The sequence below is a fragment of the Grammomys surdaster genome, unplaced genomic scaffold (assembly GCF_004785775.1).
Source record: "Grammomys surdaster isolate TR1022 unplaced genomic scaffold, NIH_TR_1.0 126313, whole genome shotgun sequence".
Classification (NCBI taxonomy): Eukaryota; Metazoa; Chordata; class Mammalia; order Rodentia; family Muridae; genus Grammomys; species Grammomys surdaster.
The window spans coordinates 7,751,583-7,775,310 of NW_021621113.1; the positions used below are offsets into that span (position 1 = coordinate 7,751,583).

General features: G+C 47.5%; 2 protein-coding genes across 2 annotated transcripts in view; one reads left to right on the forward strand and one right to left on the reverse strand.

Moving 5' to 3' along the window:
• Maco1 (macoilin 1) overlaps nt 1-8,557 on the reverse strand; it is a 62,129-nt gene extending 53,572 nt beyond the window's left edge. Inside the window, exon 1 of the mRNA XM_028759882.1 lies at nt 8,307-8,557. Within this exon, the coding sequence (XP_028615715.1) occupies nt 8,307-8,386 (80 nt within the window). The 5' untranslated portion in view covers nt 8,387-8,557. The remainder of the gene's footprint in view (nt 1-8,306) is intronic.
• Nucleotides 8,558-20,479: 11,922 nt separating this feature from the next.
• The window catches only part of Rhce (Rh blood group CcEe antigens), a 36,246-nt gene continuing 32,997 nt past the window's right edge, over nt 20,480-23,728 (forward strand). The window contains exon 1 of the mRNA XM_028759862.1: nt 20,480-20,688. Coding sequence (XP_028615695.1) covers nt 20,544-20,688 — 145 coding nt within the window. The 5' untranslated portion in view covers nt 20,480-20,543. The remainder of the gene's footprint in view (nt 20,689-23,728) is intronic.

Below are 23,728 nucleotides of genomic sequence, written 5' to 3' on the forward strand. Positions count from 1 at the left end.
CTTCCAGAGGTCCTGAGTTCAAATCCCAGCAACCACATGGTGGCTCACAACCATCTGTAATGAGATCGGATGCCCTCTTCTGGTGTGTCTGAAGACAGCTACAGTGTACTCATAAGTAAAATAAATAAATCTTTAAAAAAAAAAAAAAAAAAAAAAAAAAGAGATGTTACTGCTGTTGCAGAGGACCTGGGTTCGGTTCCCAGCACCCACATGGTGGTTCCCAATTATCTCTAACTTTATTTTTAGTAAATCTAATGTCCTTTTCTGAACCCTGCATGCACAAAACCCACACACGGTGCACATACATATGTAGGCAAAACATGCATAAAATGAATAAATCTAATACAATTTTTTTCTTTTCTTTTTTCTTTTTTTGGTTTGGTTTTTCGAGACAGGGTTTCTCTGTGTAGCCCTGGCTGTCCTGAAACTCACTCTGTAGACCAGGCTAGCCTCAAACTCTCGAACTCAGAAATCTGCCTGCTTCTGCCTCCCAAGTGCTGGGATTAAAGGCGTGCGCCACCACCGCCCGTCTAATACAATTTTTTCTTAAGAGAACAAAGTTGTGGGCTTTTTTTTTTCCCCTTAGACACAGTTTCTCTGTGTAGCTCAGTTAGAACCAAGTTTTTTTTAAACTTTATGCTTTACTCAAGATAAAAACTCAGCTCTTAAATTCCCAGTTGATAAATTGTAACCACTCTATAAAATTACAGAAAAATAATTAAAATTAAGGGTTCTTTATAAAGTTTAACTGTCAAAAAAAAAATGAGTTCAATAGCCATCTTTTTTTTTTTTTTAATGTAGTTTTACTATGTAGTCCTGGCTGGCCTGAAACTGTGTGGAACAGGCTGGCCTAAAACTCCCATACTTGCCTGCCTATGTCACCTGACTTGTAGGAATCAATGAATGCATGCGAAAAATGTCACTTAAAAAGAAAAGTTGGGCCGGGCGGTGGTGGCGCACGCCTTTAATCCCAGCACTTGGGAGGCAGAGGCAGGCGGATTTCTGAGTTCGAGGCCAGCCTGGTCTACAGAATGAGTTCCAGGACAGCCAGGGCTATACAGAGAAACCCTGTCTCGAAAAACCAAAAAAAAAAAAAAAAAAAAGAAAAGTTGGGGGGCTGGAGAGATGGCTCAGAGGTTAATTAAGAACACTTGACTACTCTGCCAGAGGTCCTGAGTTCAATTCCCAGCAACCACATGGTGCTTCACAACTTCCACAACTCCAACTCCAAGGAACCTGACATTCAGTCTTCTAGTCCACACAGCCAGCAGGCACGTGTGTGGTATTCATGCAGGGATGCAGGTAAACATATAAAATAAATGTAAAAAAGTTTTGTTTTTTTTGTTTTTGTTTGTTTGTTTTGTTTTTGTTTTTCAAAACAGGGTCTCTCTGTGTAGCCCTGGCTGTCTTGGAACTCACACTGTAGACCAGGCTGGCCTCAAACTCAGAAATCCACCTGCCTCTGCCTCCCGAGTGCTGGGATTAAACGTGTGCGCCACCACAGCCCGGCTGTGTAAAAAAGTTTAAAACTACGTTTGAATACAAACCTTTTTAAAAATTTTATTCTACGTATATGGATATTTTGCCTGCATGTATGTCCGTGTACCAGGTACATGCCCATAGAGATCAGGAAAGGCCACCACATGAACCATCTAACATGGGTGAGTTCCACCACTCCAATTCACTATATGCAAAGCCTCTGACTTCCCATAGGAGATGGCAGTGAGGGGCACACTGCTTCTGAGTTTATAATCCTAGCACTCAAAGTGAGTACAATGTCCTTAATGGCAACTAGGAAACTAGAAAGGAATGAAGGCAATGTCATGGAAGGACCCTGGTAGTATAAGGTGTCTTAAAAGGTAAAGTCTGATGAACTGAGACCCAGTTGATGTAAGGTAAGGTGATTGTCAAGTTAAAGAACAAAGCCTCCAAAAATAATCCTAAAAGTTGTTAAGCCTGCCTTAGTTTCCACTGCCAGGACACATGAGCCTAAAGGCAAGGTCCTGAGGAAGCAGTCATCTAAAGGTCTGAAGAAATCCATGATGGAAAGTCTAGCAAAGGTGTGTGTGCTCTTGCCTGTGTGCACTTGAGCCAGTTGGTACACAGCCAACTTTTCTTCAGAACCCAATTCTTGAAAACTGTCCAAGTAAAATAATTACACCCAAACTGAGTAAGCCCAGAGAACAACCAGTATAGAATGCCTCACTTTATATATATATATCTCAATTACAGTATTTTACCTAACGAGGTTTGGGGGTTTAAGTTTGATTTTATTTTGTGTGTGTGCATACACAGTGATATATGTGTGGAGGTCACAGGACAATTCTCTCCTACTACCAGGTGAGTCCTGAGACTGAAGTCAGGTTGTGCGGGGCTTGGTGGCAGATGCCTGCACCTTCTGAACCCATATTGCTGGCCTTATGTTTCTGAGATTTTTGCCTGATCCTCTAGACTCCACAAGATGCTAGCAGCCTAGAAAATAAAAACACACACCGAGAGACACACAAACCCAGTGGGCAAGTCTGAGAGAAATGGCCCTAGAAAAAGCCTCTGGAAACATTCAGAGAACGCCAAATAAGTCCATAGCAGAGAGGGTACATAGTAAGAATAAGAAATTAGTAGAAGTATCAAGTTCCTAAGCCCACAGTTAAATCAATCTCCAGACTGTGGAGGTTCAGAAGAAGGGCCCTAAGCAATCATCACAGAAACCAAGGGAATACAGCTCCTACAACAGAAAAGGTCATGTCCCCTCCTCTACTCCTCAACCCAGCAGCAATAACTTTTAGGGCTTTTCTTTTGTTGGGGGGGGGGGAGTGAGGGGTGTATGGGGAGGGTGTTTTGCCTGTGCTTATGTCTGTACAACCATATACGCCTGCTGCTGCTGTTCAGAGGCCAGAAGAGAGCACTGGATGCCCTGGCACGGAAGTTAAATGGTTACGAGCTACCATGTTGGTAATGAGAATCAAACCCAGGTCCTCTGCCGAGAGTAACCAGAGCTCTGAGCCACTGAGCCATCTCTCCGGGACATTGAAGGGCTTTTCAAAACACCTAATAAAACTAACCTACCGGGGCTGGAGAGATGGCTCAGCGGTTAAGAGCACTGACTGCTATTCCAGAGGTCCTGAGTTCAATTCCCAGCAACCACATGGTGGCTCACAACCATGTGTAATGGGGTCTGATGTACTCTTCAGGTGTGTCTGAAGACAGCTATAGTGTACTCATATGAATAAAAATAAACCTTAAAAAAAAAAACTAACCTACCAAAACTAAGACAGTATGAATCACACTGGAAACTAGTTTTTTTCCCCTTCTAAATATTCCAAAGGCAAAAAAATAAAACACAAACACTTGAGTGTGACAAACTGTTTAATTGTAGTTTATAGAAATAATGGACCTAAGTGTTTATCTGAACACTGATTTATTCATTATCCTCACTCCTTCCCAAAGGGCATCTAAAACATACAGAGCCTGTACCTAGGTCCTTTATGACAGACAGGTTCAGACTGTTGAAGTCAATGCCTACCAAGATTACAGAAATGCTTGCAGGCTGTGAGATTGCGACACTGGAATCTGGAGTTCCAGTTGCAGAACACATGTACAATCAAGGCAGCCAGCCTCCAGTGACTTTAATAAACATAGCCCAAAGGAATCTAAAGCCAGGCTTAGAAAACATCATTAAAGAGGCAGGAACAACAACCCAAATGAATCCTCCAGAGGCAGCGCTGTGTAGACAAGAGTCTGGAAAAGGAAACTGGAGAGGAAAGGAGGGCGGGAAGGACTCGTGGTTTCTAACAGCAACTCCAGAGGAGCCTGGAAGGCCAGGGGACTATTCATGAAAAACAGGTAAGAAAGTCTCATGTAGGGCGGTCCTAAAGCCCTATGCTGTCAGGTCCACAACTGCACTGTAAGCTTCAGGCATCACTTCAAGTGGAGTCCAACACAGGAAGTGTTGTAAGTTCACAATGAAGAGGTGCGAGCTTCAACTACCAGAAACAGAGACAGAAAACCATTTCCTGAAAACTGGATGTGCACATGTGAATTAAAATTCTTATTCTACTTTACTCTTTTAAGTAACAATTGTAAATATAGAGGCTTGAAATATACTTTAATATGTTTCTGTCCACATTTTATAATTAACATGGTTTTATCTAAATACCTTCCTCTTTTAAAGTCTTAGAAGGAAGAGGAGAGTGTGGTAGGGGAGAACTATCCATAACCGGAGTTAGATACCACACAACAGGCAGCCCACCTCCCCAGGAGAAGCAGCACCTGCAATGAGATTGCTCAGCAGCAAGCCCAGTGCACTGACCGGTGTAAGGGCACCAGGAGGAGGGACTCACAACCAGGAAGTCCAGGAACTTCCATGTGTAGTAATTATGGAGTTTTCATTATTGCTAACTTGCTTTCATAATTTTCAAGTCTACCTCATTTCAGCTGGAGAGCATTCTCTCTCTTAGTGGCAACTGTCTATCTCATAAAATAGCACAGGGAGAAAGAAAACAGCTGCTAATGGGTCAGGTGAACAACTACAACAGAAAGTTAAAGTCTGCTCCAACAGAAATATTTTTACTTGGACAGAACCCCAGGTTCTCTGAAGCCTCTAAGCCACTGTACAAGTTAAGAGTATTACTAGGACCTACTAGACAGTAAGTCCCTGAAGGTGGAGACCTATGTTTTATCCTATAGCTGCCACAGCTCCACAAGGGAGGTTTTCAATAAACAGAATGTATTAGCTTATATTTATGTGTTTATCCACTTAACGCCTGAATAGTGACTGCCTACCTCTTAGGTTCTGTGGTGGCTCAGCTATTTTTTTTTTAAATTACACTTAATAGGAGCTCTTAGTATTAATAAAAACACCATTCCCGTTTCCTTCCTTTTAATCCTAATTATTAACTTGACTGGAATAACATTTTCAGAGACTATTTGCATCTTTAGATGATGGACATGTTTATGTGTGTAGTACTGTACATATACAATACATATACACACTATATACATATATGTGAGTACATAATATATACATATATTCATACACACACACACACACACATATATATATCTTTAAGAAGGCATGAAAGGCCATTAGATTTGATCCAACCAAAATCCAAAGTTGACTAATCATAACACTTGCTACTAGATGCTGCTTTAAAATCATGGCTCTCAACCCTCCTAGTGCTGTGACTCAATACAGTTCCTCATGTATATGTGTATTATATACGTGTGTGTATATATATATACATTACACATACACACACACATCATATGTACATATATACAGCATTAATACCTCAGATTAACATTCTCTAGCATCTTCGCCCTCAAACAGAATTCCAACAGAGCTATGATACTGACAATGAGCGATCTCCTCTGACAATCACCTCAGTAATAGCTGCCCATGATTAAAGCACCAAGATTTTTAAAGCAGCAGTTCTCAATATGTGGGTTACAACCCCTTTGGGGGTTACAGGGGTGCCCTAAGACCATCAACATCACAAAACACTGATATTTACATTATGATTCATAAAAGTAGCAAAATTACAGTTATGAAGTAGCAACAAAAATAACTTTATGGTTAGGGGGGTCACAAAAACATGAGAAACTGTATTGAAGGGTCTCAGCACTAGGAGGGTTGAGAGCCATTGTTTTAAAGCAGCACCGAGCAGAAAGTGGCCCCATGTTATGATTAGTCAACTTTGGGCTTTGGTTAGATCAACTCTAACAGCCTTTCATGCCTCCTTAAAGAGTAGACTGTAATGGCAATAATATGGTAAACAATGTCTGAATAACTCACTGGGATTTATAAGGAGTTCCACAAATTATATTGTATATGCATATGTGTACCAACTATATTGTACACACATATGCATATACTATATATATGCATATATATGCACACACACATAGTCTTCAAAGATCATTTAACAGATGGGAGAAGTAAGCTTCGAAGCAGTGGACGTTCTAGACTGGTCCAGAGCATCAAGGCTGGACTCTGAGTCTGACCTCAGGTCTCTGGTAGGCTCCAGTCCAGTGCTTTTCATCCTAGCTGCTCCCTCACATACGCCAAAGGAGTGAGCAGAGTAACATGAACACAGTACTCCACAAAAAAGGTGAGGCTATCAAACAGTAGACTAGACAGTGGATATCAAAATTGTCAACACAGCCCTTGGGGAGAGGGCTCCTTTTTAATGAGATGAAATTGGCCAGATGTTCAGAAACAAAACAGGCAATAGATGGCATGAAACAGAATTGAATACAGACTTTAATTTGATGATCAACAGAAATTTGATATGCATGAATCCTAAAAGTCCTAATTTATAACTAGCCCACTCATTCTGTTTCCTTAAGAAATATTGGAAGTTTTCCAACACAGTACTTAAAAACAAAAAGGAGGTAAAACACTGTATGATTTTCCCACTTCAGTACTCCGTAACACTAAGAAACAGAGACAGGAGAAATGAAATACTCTGTGCCTCAAACAAGAAAGACAAGTAGACACATATTTATGTTCCTTTATTAATATTTAACAAAGCCCAACAGAGTTGAGAGCAGACAGAACTGGGAGCTGAAGCACCATTTAGTTTTTTGACGTTTTACACATGAAACTGAATGACAGACAGAGTATTTACTGTTAACCTTTAGGGTAAGGTAATTCAAAGTCTAAAACCCATTAGGATAACAACAGATCATTAAAAGAGGAGCTCCATATCAACTGCTAAGCTGCTGAGGTTCAAGTCATAAACCAGGTGTTTGTTTAAATAGGAAAAAAAAAAAAACAAGCTAAAACATGCCAGGCAAACAACACAGCTGTTTCCAATCTTGTCATGAGGGGGGCTCATCTTATGTGACTGTGAATAGAAATTCAAATACCACAGGGTCCTAACCTGCCAACTTTAACATACTTTTTCTATTTTCTATTCTCGAGCTGCTATTAATGGGAAGTTCTTCTAATGTTTTCAATGGCGAAGGAAAAAAGCCTTCCTTCATTCAAGAATTTATAGTAAGTACGCAGGCTTGCCTCCACCCATCCAATCGGCTGGAAATGTGGGGTTTGCTTTTTCAACTTTACTTATTGTTACATCTGATTCACAACCATGCTCATCAGTTTTACTAACAGCTGTGTCCTGACTGACTGTTGAGCAAATAGTACGCACGTTTGTTGAATGAATATGACCGATGGCTCCTTACATAGGGTCTATCCTAGGATTTGTGACTTCTTATTCCTTTGAAAGTTAAAGAATTCCCCCTTCACATTTAGGTAAGTCACCTGCCTGTGGAGGGCAGCCGCCTGACACGTGTAAACAACCGCATGTGCAAGGTGTACAGTATGCTAACTACAACTTGGCTGTCACCAGGTACCTCCCATATTTCTCCAAGATTCAGCAAGAACTAAACCGTGAGGCGCCAAGAGGACTCAAGTAAAGCCTATGGCCACACGCTGAGCACTCTCTTTTGTAAACTAATTACTTCGCCACTGAAATAGGCATTCCCAGAAAATAACCGCCACACACAAATTGGGCTTGGGGAAGCTGTGACCGTCACCGAAATGCCCCATGAACCTGTTGTCCTTCTCTCCAGGAAGAGTGGATTCAATTTCTACTTAAAGGGACAACACTTTCCTTCATGAACAGGGGGGTTAAAAAAAAATCCCCAAACCTGAGTTGGGAGAGAATCCCTGCTAAAGGTTCTGAGCAATGTATCTGCTTGCAATTGTCAAAATGTTTGCTGAGGAACTGAGAGAAGCCTCGGTCTGGAGCGGAGACACCGGCATGATTTGGGGGTATCAGCCTTGGCGCTCCGGGCCAAGGTAGGGATCCCGTGAGGTAGCAAAGGGCAGAAGAGTAGCCGGCGTGGCCCCGCCCCGAGCCCGAGGGTCCCGGGCCCCTGGCAGCTCCTAACTTTGGCGGCTCGCTCTCCCCGTCGCACGCGTCCACGAGCCTCGGGCAGCCAACTCCCGAGCCCAGCGTGACCCGGGCTGAGTAGGGGGCCGGGCGCACAGCCTGCTGGGGACCCCCGGGCTTCTGGGCTCCGGGCCGCGGGGGTGCCGCCCCTCCCCCCGGCACACCACCGCCAACGGCGGCCCCGTGGCTCCCGCCCGCGCCCGCCGCGCCCTCCGCCTGGCCCTCGCCACACCCCGTGGCCCGGGGCGGACCCTCGGCTGACTGGCCCAGCGCTCCGCGGGCGGCGCGCCTCAGGCGAGCCCCCGGCGCGGGCATGCGGCCTAGTCGGGGGGTTACATAACGGGGCCGGGCCCCTTCAGAGCGGCGCCCGGGACCCGCTGGCCCACGCCGGGCGCCGCCGCTCACCTGCCGTAGATACCCTCGGTGATCCGGTTCCGCTTCAGGGGGCGGCGGAGCTTACTGCAGTCGGCGTTCCGCCGCTTCATCCTCCCGCTGGGGGGCCGGTGCCCGAGCCGCGCCGCCGCCGCCTCTTACCTCAGCCGCCGCCGCCGCCTGCCCCGCGTCGGGCCTGAATTCTACCCCTGCGGCCGGTCACACAGACATGGAGCCAGCACCGGGGGAGGGGGGGCAGGAGGGGGGCGCCGAGCCTCCTCCGCCTTCGGAAACAAAGAAATGACAATTCCGGGGCCCGCCCGCCCCGCACTAGCCAGCCGCCCGCCCCGCCTCCTTTGCTCGGACGGACGACCCACGTAGCCAATCGAAGGCGCCGCCGCGCCGCTCAAGGCCAATCCCGGGGCCTGCTGAGGCAACACGGCCCCTTAAGCCCGCCTCTTTGAAGGACAGAAGGACACACCAATCAGGATAAGGCATAGACGCGTGGCTGGGCCTATCAGAAAAGAGTTAAATAGAGGCTTATAAATAGGCCCTATAAATATAACATCCTATATTATGCCTTGTTGCGAAGGTGCGCTTCGCGGTTATCCGGCTGCGTCTCGCTGTGGGGAGGCCCACGTCGGAGTACACCGTGCGGTGCGGCGCCGCGGGCTCCCGCCTGGCGTGTGAGAACCGAACGGCGTGGTATGCTGCGTGTGGGGACCTTGCGCTGACATGTGCTTCAGTCAGCCGCGTCCTTATGTAAGAGGGCGTCCCGGGAGCAGCGCCGCGGCCCCTTCTGAGGGCAGTCCAGCATGCAGCCATACCGGCCGCGTCAGCCGGGGTACGAATGACAAAGCAAACCCCACACACATACACACACACACACACACACACACCCTGCCAGCTTCCCGCGACGTGGTGACAGCGCACCGACCAATCGGAGGGGGTGGGGCGGGGCCTGTGCCGGTTCGCCCCTAGCTCGCGTCACGAGGGGGCGGCACCTCGGGTGCGCGCGACGCCGCGCGGGGCTGCCGGGGGCGTGTGTGGCGGCGTGGCCGGGTTCCACGTCCGCAGGTTTGCGCTTGCTGAGGGTTCGGCGTGCGCCTCTCGGCCTCGGAGGCTGTCGGAGGCTGTGCGCTACTGTTCGCGTTCACCCTGTTTGTTCCTTCAGCCCAACTAGCTCTTTGGCTTACGGGTGCGGACCAAACGGCAAAAGACAAGGGAGATGCTCAGCGGGGAAGGCATTTGCTGCCAAGTCTGATGGCCGAGTTCGAACCCAGGAATCCACGTGGTGGACTGATAGAAGGAACTCCTACAAGTTGCCACCTGACCTCCCACACGCGCGCCCACACAAACACAGTTACTAAATAAGTTTCTTTTTTTTTTTTCAAGCAGCAAAGGAAGCCGGGCGTGGTGGCGCACCCCTTTGATCCAGCACTGCAGAGGCAGATGCATGTGGATCGCTGAGACCAGCCTGATCTACAAAGTGAAGACAGCCAAGGCTGTAACACGTACCAACCCTTTCTCAAAAAAAAAAAAAAACAAAAATAAATAAATGAAATAAAAAGCAAAACTAGGCAAGTGTAGGAAAGTAACCATAGGAGACAAAGCGCTGGTGGGTCGTGACTACTGGTAGCATTTTATGTCTTCCACAACTTTCTTTTTTTTTTTTTTGGTTTTTTGAGACAGGGTCTCTCTGTGTAGTCCTGGCTGTCCTGGAACTCACTTTGTAGACCAGGCTGGCCTCGAACTCAGAAATCCGCCTGCCTCTGCCTCCCAACTTCCACAACTTTCTTGCTTGGCTGATACTACTATAAAATAGAGTTCATACTAGACATTTGATTTCGTTTTACGTGTTGTTATAACCCTTTATGAAGATTTCTTTAAGAGGTTGCAGAAAGTCCTAGCAAGTGGCATTGCCACCTTATCCCCTCAGTAACTGGAGTCCCTAGCCATCTCGCATACTTTTCCTTTTTTATATTTTCAGGAACTAGATGGCATCTTGGTTTGCCCTGGGACCACATGCATTTTTCCCAGTCTGTGGTCACCCATCTTAGTCAACACCACTCCAAAGCTCTTAAGTTCCTTTCAGTGTCTTCAGAGATCCCTAAAGTTGATGGTACCCAGTGTTTTAGCATGAGAACTTACTCTCCTCTTGCAGGCCATTCAAGCAAGCAAGCCTCTGGTTTTGGGATTGGTTGGTTGGTTGGTTGGCTTGAGACAAGGTTTCTTGTGTTGCCCTGGCTGACCTGGAACTCGGTCTGTACACCAGGATCACAGAGATCCACCTGCCTCTGCCTTCTCAGTGCTATGATTAAAGGTGTGCCATCACTACCCAGCCTTTTTCCATGTGGGTCCAAGTCCTCTCAGAAAGAGTAGCCAGCACTAAGCAGTAACCACTGAACAATCTCTCCAGCCTTTGTTTTGTTTTACTGGTGTGGTGTGTGTGTGTGTGTGTGTGTGTGTGTGTGTGTGTGTGTTCTGTCGTTTTTCAAAACACAGGTTTTCTAGACACAGGGTTTCTCTGTGTACCTCTCTGGCTGCCCTGTAACTTGCTTTATAGACCAGACTGGCCTCAACCTCACAGCGATCTACCTTCCTCTGCCTCCCATGTGCTAGGATTAAGGATGTGTGCCACCGTGCTGGCTTACATGCTGTTTTTAACCCAGCCCGTTTGCTCTTCCCTCTTTCCCTTCTTCTCCCACTTACAGCACCTCTGATAGTGTCTAGGGTGAAGCTTGTCCGTCCACCATTGGGGATCAAATCTATACCCTGTGGAGATGCACTTTAAAAAAAAAAAAAAAAAAAGGCAAGGTTTCCTGCTGTTTAAGAGCAAGCTTGAAATTCCAGTTTGGCCACTTACTAGCTTGGGCAGGTTACAGAGTCCCTCCGAGCCTCTGATTACACCCAGGTCTGCATTGAGGATGAAGGATACTGAGCCCTCAGAGCCCAGCATCATGCCAGTGCTGAAGCTACTTACTGCTCTTTTCGTTTTTCTCTTTTTCCCCTCCTTACCCAACCCTTTCTGTTCTTTGTTTCATTTGTTTTTGTTTTGTTTTGGACCCTGAAGGTTGAAACAAGGTCTCCTTTTATAGCTCAGGCTGACCTTGAACTTGCTCCTTGCCCCTTTGTCTCAGCCTCCAAAGTACCAACCAGTATTTTAAGCACAAACAAACACACCCAGCTCTGTTCTTTGTTTTCTTTTCTTTCCCTCTTTCAACACAGAGTTTCATTGTGTAGCCCAGGCTGGCCTCTGAACTGCTGAGTTCCTCCTGACTCAACCTCCCCAGGGCTGGCATTAAAGGTGTGCACCACCACCCCTCTCTCAAGTGACTGCTCTTGTGTGCCTCTCTCATAGTAATACCGGATGGCCAGCATAAGACACTCTGAGCTCCAGGCTTCACCGAGGTTTGTCCATCATTGAGAAAGGAAAGATATCTGGAGTAGCCAAGACTTCAGCTGCAGAGTGGTTCACGGAGGAAGTGCAGGCAGTTGGAGAATGAATGGATGGAGGGGAACAGATAGTTGTTTAGGTCCTGGTTCTAGACACTGTGGCACACCCATGCTGAACATCCTTCCTCCCTATGACGAGAAGGTTCTGGATTTGGGGGCCCAGAAACCGTACTTTCTTATGCTCAGCTTGTCTTTCCTGGGCTCCCACTGCAGATTAGACAGATGAGCAATTCAGACGAACTACAACACAAGTACTGTAGACAGATCAGTACCCTGAGCTCACAGTGCAACCTGCCACCAAGTTCCCAACAAGGGTGCTCTAGGGGTGTCAGAACTGTGTGCTGTTGCTAGGAGAAGTAGGAGGGTGTGGCCAAGAGTTACTGTGGAGATCTTAAATCAAGCAGAGAAAGGTTGGAGAGACTCTCAGGGTGATGGCTGAGAGGCAGCTGTCAGATGGCCTGGAAGTGTGGGTTACCATCCTGTAACCGGCCCGGCAGGAGTGAGGATATTCCAAAGGGTCACTGAGTTGCTGCCTTTACCCATCGAACTACTAAAACAGTAGACCCCAAGAAATTGGAACCCCATAGGAGTGAAGCAGGCTGGGAGAAAAAAGCCAGAGGCTCAGGACAGTCAGAGCAGGGGCTTCAAAGAAGTTTTACAAGCTCACACACCACCTTGTAGGAGAGGCTAGGGCTGAGACAATCCTGGGTCCATGATAGGCAGGACTCCATTGCTTGACTCAGACTGTGTATGTCTTGCACACTTCTGGATCTCTGTAGGACTTCCTGCTAGGATTGAATTTGAAACTGTGAAAGGATGAAGAGGGTCACTGGGTAGCTTTATCCCTTTCCTCAGTGTGGCCAGATAAATAAAGCTGTTTTTCTGATTTTTCACTATTAATGTGTCTGCCTAATTGGCTTATTAAGTGACCCAACTAGCCTGTTGAGCTTACCAGGGCCTGGGCTCTGAACTCCAGTGACACCTCTTACTCAGATGACAACTCCATGTCCTGAAGTCACCTGTCTACTCTGTGCCAGAATCCAAACGCTAGCCTGGTGTTAGCTCCATTTTACAGAAGACTGAGGTTCCTGACTATCCTAACTCATGGAGCAGTTAGTTCAGCGCCAGCCTACAGGGGACAGGCACAAACCTCTGAGCCTGCCACGGCTGCTGGTAGCCAAAGTTGGTGCTGTTATGTCGGGATAAAAAGATAAGAATTGTAAATATTTTTTTAGATTTATTTATTTTATGTATATCAATACACTGTCGCTGTCTTCAGACACCAAAAGATAGCATTGGATCCAATTATAGATAGCTGTGAGCCACCATGTGGTTGCTGGGAGTTGAACTCAGGACCTCTGGAAGAGGTCAGTCAGTGCCCTTAACAGCTGAGCTATCTCTCCAGCCCCCAAGACTTGTATTTTTATTACATGTTATTTATTTCGGCAGGGGCTGTGCACAGCGTGTATAGAAGTACTCTCCTCTTTCCACTGTTATAGGTTAATTACAGTTATCAAACTCAGGTTGTTGGGCTTGGTGGCAAGTGCCTTTGCCCACAGAGCCATGTTGTCAACCCAAGAGAATGGTCTTCTTGCCATGAGTGGAGGGACAGGCCACAGGCCTGAAGAGGACTGCCTTCTCCTAGTCCTTCCTTTATGCTTCTCAGACTAACACGTCACTAGTCCCTTGGGCTTCAGCTAAGTGCCCCCATTTTCCCCAAGCCCTGAGATAGCCTCTTGAGATGCAGAGAGTACAGAAGTAAGCTAACTTATGTCAGCCTCTTTCCAGAACATTCTCCACCCCCTCTCCCTTGCTTCGCCACCTTTCTGTTAGCAGAGGGGGTCAGCAGTAGCGAGTGAGTTAATCATCTCACAGATGATTAACAAGAGAGATGAAAAAAAAAAAGCAAGAGAGATGATTTGCTCTCAATTAGAACTTTATGAGCTGGGTTGTAGCTCAGTGGGTAGAGCGTTTGCCTGGCATGTATAAAGCCCTGGGTTCTACCACTGCCCCCTCCTATTCTAGTGTGTACCTATGGAAGCAAGGGTTAATGGGAGTAGGAGGATCAGAAGTTTAAAGGCAGCCTGGGCTACAAGAGTCTGCCGACCAACTTGGTAGTTAATCTTGAATATCAACTTGATGGGATTTAGAATCACCATTAGTATATGAGGAAGTTTCTAGATTTGGTTAACTGAGCTAGAAAGCCCAACCCTAAGTCTGGGCAGTACCATTCCATGGCATGGCATCCCAGGTGGAATAAAAAGGAGAAAGTAAGCTGACCAGTATTCACCTCTCTCTGCCTCTGTTTTTTTTTTTAATTTTGTAACTATATTTATGTACAGAAAACAGTGTACATTTAACCCAGTTTAGTGGCGTGTGTTTTAGCTTTTGCCTTTTCCAGCTCAGCAACGTGAGCCACAGACTTAGGACCCAGGTCATTGCCTTCCCAGTGGTGGCGGATCTCGTCATATCTGTCATTATAATTGGTCCTAATAGCTTCCACCAGCTTAGCCAGAGCACCCTTGTCTTCCGAGTTAACCTTTGTGAAGGCAACAGTGGTGCATGTCTTCCTGTGGACCAGGTGACGCAGCCTGACCTTTCCCTTGATGATGCAGTAGGGCACCCCCACCTTTAGACACAGGACAGGCAGGAAAACCACCAGCTCAATGGGGTCTACATCATGGGCAATCACCACCAGCTGAGCCTTCTTGTTCTCCACCAAGGTGGTGACTGTATTGACTCCGAGGACAGGTGGTCTCTTAGTTGGGACGTCCCCTTTGCCAGCAGCTTTCTTCTCAGCACGGGCCAGTAGCCTTTGCTTCTTCAGCTTTGTCTCTGGTCTGTACTTGTGGGCAAGCTTAAGCAGCTGAGTAGCTGTTTGCCTGGCCAGGGCCTGGGTGAACTGGTTAATGGCAGGAGGTACTTTGAGCCGGTTATAGAGGATGGCTCTTTGCCGCTGCAGCCTGATGTAGTGGGGCCATTTGACGAAGCGTGTTAGATCTCTTTTGGGCTGGATGTCCTGCCCAATGCCAAAGTTTTGGGCCTTTTCTCGAACAAAGGATTGACCACTTTTTTGGTCTCCTGTTTCTTGACGACAGCTTGGCTGGAGGAGAGAGCTCTCTCTGACTCCTGACTTTGGGATGCAATGTGACCAGCTGCCTCAAAGCTGCTGATATGATGGCATCTCCATCATGAGGGGCCACACCAGACTGCGGGCTGCTGTAAGAAGCTGACTCTTCCTTCCTTCCTCCTTCACTTCCTTCCTTCTTCCTTCACTAACTCCCTCCCTTCCTTCCTTCCACCACTTTTATTGGGTATTTTGTTGTTATCACAGTGATTAGAGAAGTAATCAATAACAGGTGTTTAAACTCAAAGCAAAGGTTCCAGGTCAGAGGGGAAGTCAGGCCTGTCCTTCCTGACACTCTGTGAGGACAGGATGCTGGGATTTGCTTTTGGGCTTCAGCTGAGCTCAGAACAGAGCTGGAGTGATCCTGTTTCACAAATCAGGAAGAGGCCTTGCCACCTCCCGCACAGCCTCTCCCCCTGCAGCTTCCGTTGGGTAGCACTGGCCCAGCTGCCTTGAGCTTTGTGCCCACAGGCTCCCAGCAAAGCCCAGACAGCTGACTTACACACGCCTACCCTTCTTCCCAGAACCTATTAAGGAAGGGAGCTCACCATGGCATTCAGAACCAGACAATGTGGCAAGAATGGCGGCTCAAGCCTGTAATCAGAGCACGTGGGAGGTAGAGGCAGGATGATGAGGAGATTGAGGCCAGCCTTGACTCCAGAGAATCTGAGACCAGTCTGGGTTATGTGAGATCCTGTCTGGTGGGAAATGGGAAAGAAACTGAGACTGGAAACAGCCCAGATGTCCCACAGAGCATATCAGTGGGCTGTATCATCACACATTCTCACTGGGAAGTCTGTGTGGCATGAAGCGCGGTTCTCCACGGCACTTAGATTACATTTATTTATTTGAAATTGGGAAGGAGTGAGGATCAGAGAACAAAGTTGAAGGGATTGGTTCTCTCCTTCTGCCATGTGGGTCCTGGGGTATCAAACTTGGGCCATCAGTCTGAGAACAAACAACTTGACCGTTGCTGAGCCATCTTCCTGTCCAAGCTCCTCCTACTGAGGCTCTATGGGTCAGAGACATTCTGCCCTAGTTCTCACAGCAGGGTCGTGAAGGGGAAATTATTACCGACAACATAATGAAGGTTGGAAGCTTTATGCACAGCGAATGACGTCACTTGGCCAGTTACTTTCACACAGGATGTTGATGAGTTGGGATTCAAACCCATGCTGTCTGCCCCTACAGCCTGGACTCCGAGTAACCATGCTAAAAGGCTGTAGGGCTGTAGAAAGACCTTTCTGCTTGGAAACTGCTTTGACAAACAGGCCTCCAACTGTGTGCTGTAGAATCCTGTTTTTATTGAGGGAGTTGGGTCTAAGTCCATGTGAATAAGAGGATGTCTGAAAGAAGCATACAGAAAGCACTTGTGTTTTATTTTTATTTTGCTGTTGGGGGTCAAACCTAGGGCCTTACACATGCTAGGTAAACACGGGGCAGACCCTCAGCCCACCTCATTTCCTCTTCACGCCAACTTTATGAGATTGACACTTTACAAAAAAAAAAAAAGAAAAGAAAAAACAAAAAACAGAGAGACTTATTGTCTTACCCAAGGTCATACAGCTAATAAATTCCAGAGTCAGGACTTGAACCCAAACTGCTTGGCTCCAAAGCTCATAGGTGTTGAATACCCAATGCCTAGAGCAAGCTCACACCCTCGGTGTGGTCAATCTTCCAGAATAAGAACGGAGGCCCTACATACCTCATGGTCATTACCTGCCTTAGTGACCTCAACCATGACCACTCAGGGGAACAACCTGAAGGGAAGAACTGCTATTTTGGCTCTGCGGGTATGGGTATGTGGGTTTTCACTCCACGGTTATTGGCTCTGCTGATTCTGGGTCTGTGAAGATGGCAAGCTTCCCCTTACTGGGAGCACATAGCAGGGCTGTTCGCCTTGTGGTAGGCAGGAAGCAGAGGGAAAGAGAATACAGGAGAGGCCCATTGCAAGACACAGCCCCCAAGGACACGCCCCCATGGACCTGTGCTCCCTAATAGCTCCCACCTCCTCCCTTCACCACTTCCCTACCCTGCCATTCTAGAGTGAAACTGTCACAGGAGGAATCATTGACTCTGTACCAGTTCCTTCCCTATTGCTGTGGTAAAACACCTAACAAAGCAACTTATGGAAGGATGGTTGATTCTGCCCGGTTTTTGGTCCAGCCTGGTGAGGAAAGCACGGCATCAAGACATCAGGATGTTTCCCACAGTCACCATCAAGAAACAAAGGAAGGGGCTGGGGACACCACTCTGCTGTTAGTGGCACTCGCTGCTCTTCCAGAGGACCCAGGGCTTAGTTCCCAGCACCTACATGGAGGCTCACAACCATCCCTAACTCCAGTTCTGGGGGATCCAACACCCTCTTCTTACCTCCGAGGGTACCTGGCACACATGTGGTATATAAACATACAGTAGGCAAAACACTCGTACACATAAATAAATACACCCTGGAGAGAAGGTATTGTGTTTTATAAAAATAAAGAGAGAGAGGGATATGTTTGGTGGATACATAGTCAGGTGTGGGGGAAGGGGGAGCCTCTGCGGGCCTATGCTGAGGCATCCCTTCTCCCTGAGGGACCAGCCACACGACCTGTAGTATAGAATAGAGTTTACTCAGGGCACAGGGAGAGGAGTTGAGAGAGTAGAGACAGAGAAAGGCAGAGAGGGAAAGAGAGAGAGAGAGGAGTAGAGGCTGCCATGAGCACATGGAGAGAGGGGGGAAGGGAATGGAGAGGGGGGTAAGGGACAAGAGGACAGAACAAAAGGAAGAAAGAAAGCAAGAGAGAGAGGAGAGGGCCAGCAGCCCGTTTTATGGTGAGTCAGGCACACCTGGCTGTTGCCAGGTAACTGTGGGGCGGAGCCTAGACAACAGGCCAACAGAAGGAAGATGGATGCCAGCTCTCAGGTCTCTGTCCACTCTGTCCAGGATCCCAGCCTGTGGAATTGTGCCGCCCACGTTTACATGGTCTTCTTCCCTCCATTACCCTGATCTACAAACTCTCTTAAGGCACACCCGAGGCTCGTTGCCAAGGTGATCCTAAGTCCCATCGAGTTGACAATAAAGATTGACTGTCACAACATCCTAGCCCAGCCAGGCTGAGGTTGGACACGCCTTTAATCCCAGCACTCAGGAGGAAGAGGCAGGTAGATTTCTGAGTTTGAGGCCAGCCTGGTCTACAGAGTGAGTTCCAGGACAGCCAGGGCTACACAGAGAAACCCTGTCTCAAGGGGGATGAGGGAGGGTGGGAAGTCCCAGTCTCCAGAACTCAGTCATTTCCCAAAAGCTCCATCATCCAACAGCCAAGTCCCAGTACACGAGCCTTTTGGGGACATCTCACATGCAAGTCAGAACACTGACCATGCTGTGATGTGGGAAGGTGTCCTGTGTTCCCACCGAACCCTGATTTTACAGAAATACATGACTGCATATGAGGGCTTCGGGCTCCCATTGGCTCCCACATTCCTGGGGAATGCCTGGCCACCAGAACAGGATGTCACACAGTACATATGCCCATCCTCCCTTCTAGAAGCTATACCAGGCATGCTTGAGTGCCTTCAGATAGATTCCCAAGAATCCTGTCAGCAGGGAAGAACAGGTTACCTTATTTGGCTCCTAGGGAAATAGAGACAATGGTTTGGTAACCTGGGAGGCAGAGATGCAAAGTTCACAGCCACGTGTCTGCTGTCAGGTGGGGATGGGGCCCAACCCTGCCATTTATTAGCTGTGCAACTTTGGCAGTGATGTCATCTCTTTAAGCAGCCGTTTCCTCCTCATCAGTAAACCAGAGGCATTGATGCCTGCACTCAGAGGCTTGGAGGGAAGGTTAAATAAACGTGCAAAGCTGGGCAGTGGTGGCACAGGCCTTTAATGCTGCAAGTGGGAGGCAGAGGCAGGTCAATCTTATATTTGAGGCTAGCCTGGTCTACAGACCAAGGTTTAGGACAGCAGGGCTATGCAGATAAAACTTGTCTCGATTTAAAAAATAACAGACAAACAAGCAAACAAACAACAAAAACCCAGGCAGGTGTTAACTGTGTAACTGAGCAGTTGGAGCCGCCTGGCTCTCATCTGCTTCCCTGGCACAGCTGAACAGCCTGTTTTGCTTTCTTCCATTCATTTAGAATGTGCTTCCCCAGAGCCTCCTAGGTGCCCTCTGTGATTTATGGGGTAATGCTTATTTCTCTGCTCATCCGTATGTGTAGTATGGTCCACATGTACGTGTACATGTGTACATGCGTGGAGGGCAGAGGAGGATGTTGGATGTTCATCTTTGTCACTCTTTGTAGTATTCCCTTGAGACAGGGTCTCTCAATGAACCTGGAACTTTGTCCACAGCCAGCAAACCCCGGGGAGTCTCCTGTCTCGTCCCCTGTAGCACTGCTATTACAAGTGCAAGAGGCCCTGCCTGGCTTTTTGTGTGGATGGCGGGGATTTGAACTCTGGTCTGAATGCCTGCAGAGCAAGTACTCTTACACACAGAGCCATCTCCCCAACCCACAGTGGGGTAAATTTTAAAGATAAGTTTTGTGAATCTAAAGTCACTTCTGAGCCTCAGTTTTCCATTTTGAGAAACGAGGACACAGATCCATCCCTTCTGTGATAGTGATGTCAACTTGACAAAATCTAGAGTCGCTTGGGCTCAATCTTGCCTGTGGAGGATTATCTTGATAACGTGCCTTATCGTAAGAGACACATCTTAACTGTGGACAGAGTGGGCTGTGTAAGGAAAGAAAGTCAGCTGAACACTACCCAGTGTTCACTGCCCTTTTCTAACTGCAGACATACCATGACCAGCTGCTCGAAGCTGCCTTGCCTTCCCTGTCACCAAAATTTCCTCTCTCCCCTAAGTTGCTTGTGGCAGAGAATGTTACCACAGCAGCAATTATAGAAACCAAGACACCGTGGTGGTAGTGCATGCCTTTAATCCCATCACTTGGGAGGCAGAGGCAGGTAGGTGGATCTCTGTGAGTTGGAGGATAGCCTGGTCTATAGAGTGAGTTCAAGGACAGCCAAGGTTACTCAGAGAAACTCTGTCTTTAAAAACAAAACAAAAACAACAGCAACAAGGAGAGAGAGAGAGAGAGAGGAAGAAGGAAGGCAGAAAGGAAGAAAGAAGGAAAGAAAGGAAGAAAGGAAATAAGAAAGGAAGAGAAGAGAAAAAAGAAAAGAAAGGAAAAGAAAAGAAGAGAAAAGAAACCTACACCCCTTCGCCCCTTTCTGAGACCCAAACCTGAGCCTGGTTTATGCTCTGCTCTAAGCCTAGACCCTGCCTTTCTTACAGGGCAGGCCAAAGGAACAAGCCTAAAGGATGGGTGGATGTCAAACAAAGAGAATACTTTCCTTCAAACTGAGCACAGAGCCAGGTGTGGTGGTGCTTGTCTGTAACAATTTCCGAGCCAGGGCTCTGTAGAGATACCCTAGCTAAGAAAAGACCAATAAAATGAAATGAATAAAACCAAGCCCAGTAGGCTCCCAGCAGGAGTTCAGCCAAGACTGGTTGAATGAACAATCATACTGAATAAGTGTTGCCTCTTCCTCCCTGACATCCCTCTATGCTAGGCCAGCCCTGCAGCCTGAGATAAGACCTTTGGCGGGTGTCTCTCCTATCGTTCCTTCAACTGGCTGTGGGGGACACTAGTGAAGCCTGCAGCTGGCAGAACCTAGGTACAGCAACAGACACAAGATGGGCTCTAAATACCCACGGTCCCTCCGCTGCTGCCTACCCCTGTGGGCCTTCGTGCTACAGACGGCTTTTATCCTCCTCTTCTGGTTTTTCATCACCCAAGACACTGCCCAGGTGGATCGCAAGTTCATGGCGAGCTATCAAGGTGAGGTGCTGGGGGGAAGGGGTCAAAGGGTCCAAGAGTAGAGGAGGTCTACAGCTCCCCAAGGGCACAGACACTCCTTTCTATTCCCGAAGAGAAGGGTTCCAGCCCTTCCACTATTTGCATGGAGACAGTGTGGGCTGGGCTTTAGGGGTGGCCTGGGACTTCTCTCTTCCAAAAGCCCCACCTGGATTTTCAGGCACAGAACACAGCATCTGCTTGTCTGTGGTCCTGAATTCCCTGTGCAAATGTTACAATGTTATTCTTCCCTGCCTCCCCTGCTCTTTCCTTTGTGGCAACGACTTTCAGAGATTCATGCTGGTTGTATTGTGTTGTGATGTCTTCTGTTACTTCTTCCTTTTAAAAAAAAAAAGGTATTTTTTTGTTTTGTTTTTGTTTTTGTTTTTTTGGTTTTTCGAGACGGGGTTTCTCTGGTAGCCCAGGCTGTCCTGGAACTCACTCTGTAGACCAGGCTGGCCTCCAACTCAGAAATCCGCCTGCCTCTGTCTCCCAAGTGCTGGAATTAAAGGCACGCTCCACCACCGCCCGTCTAAAAAAAGTTATTTTTATGATTCTTAATTAGATGTATGTGTCCCCTGTAGGGGGTGCATATGAATGTAGCTCCCCCAGGGGTGGGGGCAAAGGCACTGAATCCCCTGGGAACTGGTGTTACAATAGCGAGCCACCCAGTGTGGGATGCTAGAAACCAAACACTGGTCCTCTGCAGCAGAGAGCCCCTCCCACCACCTGTTCCCGATCCCTCACACACACACCTGCCTTTCCCCTTTCCCTTCCCCATTCAGTGGCTCTTTTCTATACTCCATTTCCCCTCTTTTGAGCCTCCTTTCCAGGGCTGGAAAGCCTCTTGGGGGATTGAATACAAAGCCAAAAAAGAATGGTTGCTGAGCAGTGGGGAGTGATGGTTTGTTTATTCTATATGTGGTGCGAGGAGAACAGCCCAAACAAGTGACATGTCCACAGTGGTGTGTGTTTGTCCTGTACAAAACATCCCAACAAGTCTGAAGCTGCTCCTCTCCCAGGCTGACAGAATGCTCATGACACACAGATGGGCCCCTCAAAGGGGGTCCTTGAGGGGTGTCCCGGAGAGATGTCCCTGAGACAGGGCTGCAGCCTGAGCCAGTTATCTGGAGGCAGAGTCTTCCATCCAGAGGCTCCTGCACAGTTCTAATTCCTTTTCTTTGTGTGCGCATATTTTTCGAGAAAGGGTTTCCCTGTGCAGCTCTGGCTGTCCTAGAATTCATTCTGTGGACCAGGCAGGCTTTGAACTCAGAGATCTGCTTGCTTCAGTCTAGAGAGTGCTGGGTTTAAAGGCGTGTGACAGGACCACCATGTTCATTCACTTCTTTTACATCCGACCCAATGTTCATTTTTAACTTCATTCCTTCCTGTTTCTCCACTAAGTTGAGTATTGCATGCACGGTGAGGTGAGGTCTGGACACGCGGTCTTTATTGAACACTTGCTGTATACAAGGCACTATCCAAACAGCTTCCCATTGGTCCCTCACAACCCAACGAGGCAGGCTACTATGCTATGTCCTCCGTTTCTCGCTGAGGAACTAGGTACTCTGATGTTGTCACTGCCCAGCTGACAGTCAAGCATGCTGGTTTTTGTTGCATGGATCCACCATGGTGTCTCATGGCCCCTGTCATATTTAGCCCCTAACTGGTAGGTGTGGTTGTGGAAACCACTCAGGCCAACTAATGCCTGCAAGTTGACCTCAACTTCTGTATGTCTCAAATAAACAAATGAATGAGTGTAATTCTCACAAGTTCTGTAATGCAAAAGAAATTTTAAAAAATTAATAAATACGGCTGGAAAGGTGGCACAGGGATTAAAAGCCAGAGGACCCAAGTTTAGTTTCCACCATGCCCAGTTCTAGGGCATCTAATCCCCTTTTAAGGGTCTCCTTCTAAACCCATGCAACCCACCCCACACAAATAATACTAATACTAATTGTTATTATTATTGTAGAATAAATAAAAAGTATGGAAAGAATTATCATGCAAAAAAATTTTCAAAACAGGACAGAATGGCTTACCCCTTTAATCCTAGCACTCAGGAGGCAGAGGCAGGTGGATCTCTGTAAGTTCAAGGCCAGCCTGTCTACAAAGGGAGTTCCAGACAGCTAGGGTTGTTACACAGAAAAACACTGTTTACAAGAAGAAAGAAAGAAAGAAAGAAAGAAAGAAAGAAAGAAAGAAAGAGAATTAATATGTATGGATAGATAAAGACCATCAGCTTTTGAAAATAAACTGGAGGTGTTAAAGTTTTCTTCTAGCAACCTGTAAGGACTGCCCTGGGCGTCCTCCAGCTGTGTGTGTCTTACTCTGCTGACCACGTCTGGATCGTCTATCATGGCGCCAAATGGGTACGGGGTGAGAGAACAGGAGCAAGGGGCCAAAGCCTCAAGACCCATTTAGGGGATAAAATCGCCCACACTTGGTGAAAAAGAGGGGGGCAGGGACGATGGCAGACAGGTGATAGGGTGACAGCTGTATTTCTATTACTGTGGTGAAACTCCATGCCGAGGCCAAGTTATGAAAGAAAGCATTTGATCAGGCTACAGCTCCAGATACTTAGCACCCACGACGGTGGGATGACGGCACAGAGGCGGGAACAGTTGGGAGCTCAAGTCTCAGACCTCAAGCAGGAGGCCAAGAGTGCGCTAGGCGTGGCAAGAGACTTCTGAAGCCTCAAAGCCTGCCGCTGTAGCACACCTCCTCCAACAAGGCCACACCTCCTCCAACAAGACCACACCTCTTCCAACAAGGCCACACCTCCTAACCATTCTCAAACAAACCTATGAGCGAGGGGAGGCTATTCTCATTCAAACCACCATACTCCAGGAGTTCTAAGAGAAACATAAAAACAGCGACCAGATGTGAAAGCCAACAGTGTTTTGTTCATTCTGGGCTAAAGGTGGAGATGTCTGTGAAATGCTGAAGGGAAGCAGAATCTATCCCTCATCTACAGCTGTGTGACAACTATCCACCACTTGAGTGCCTTAAAAAAGCAACCATG